General features: G+C 58.8%; 1 protein-coding gene across 1 annotated transcript in view; it reads right to left on the minus strand.

Annotated features, from left to right (window-relative positions):
* Positions 1-277, minus strand: part of LOC119591731 — a 16,593-nt gene that overhangs the window by 7,438 nt on the left and 8,878 nt on the right. The window contains exon 3 of the mRNA XM_037940482.1: positions 103-244. Within this exon, the coding sequence (XP_037796410.1) occupies positions 103-244 (142 nt within the window). The remainder of the gene's footprint in view (positions 1-102; positions 245-277) is intronic.

The raw sequence follows: 277 nt of genomic DNA on the forward strand, positions 1-277 counted from the left end.
TACGTATGTATATACTGCGCAGAACATATCAGAAACAGTTTTCAATATCTTTAGCATCTGAAAGAACTTTTGATGTTGCGATGAACAGACGTCCTTCCTGACCTGTGATATAGACGTCACTCTGGGCGTCGGGGAAGGACCTGTGGCGCCCGCACATGCCCTCCTCGCCGCCCCACAGCGCCCACACACCGCCTGGTCCGCCCGTCGCCGCGGCCAGAAGCACGAGGACGCCCACTCCTGACACCTGCGGGGGAGAGGGGCAGATCACGGGCTGGCC

Source organism: Penaeus monodon, chromosome 29 (genome assembly GCF_015228065.2).
Source record: "Penaeus monodon isolate SGIC_2016 chromosome 29, NSTDA_Pmon_1, whole genome shotgun sequence".
NCBI lineage: Eukaryota > Metazoa > Arthropoda > Malacostraca > Decapoda > Penaeidae > Penaeus > Penaeus monodon.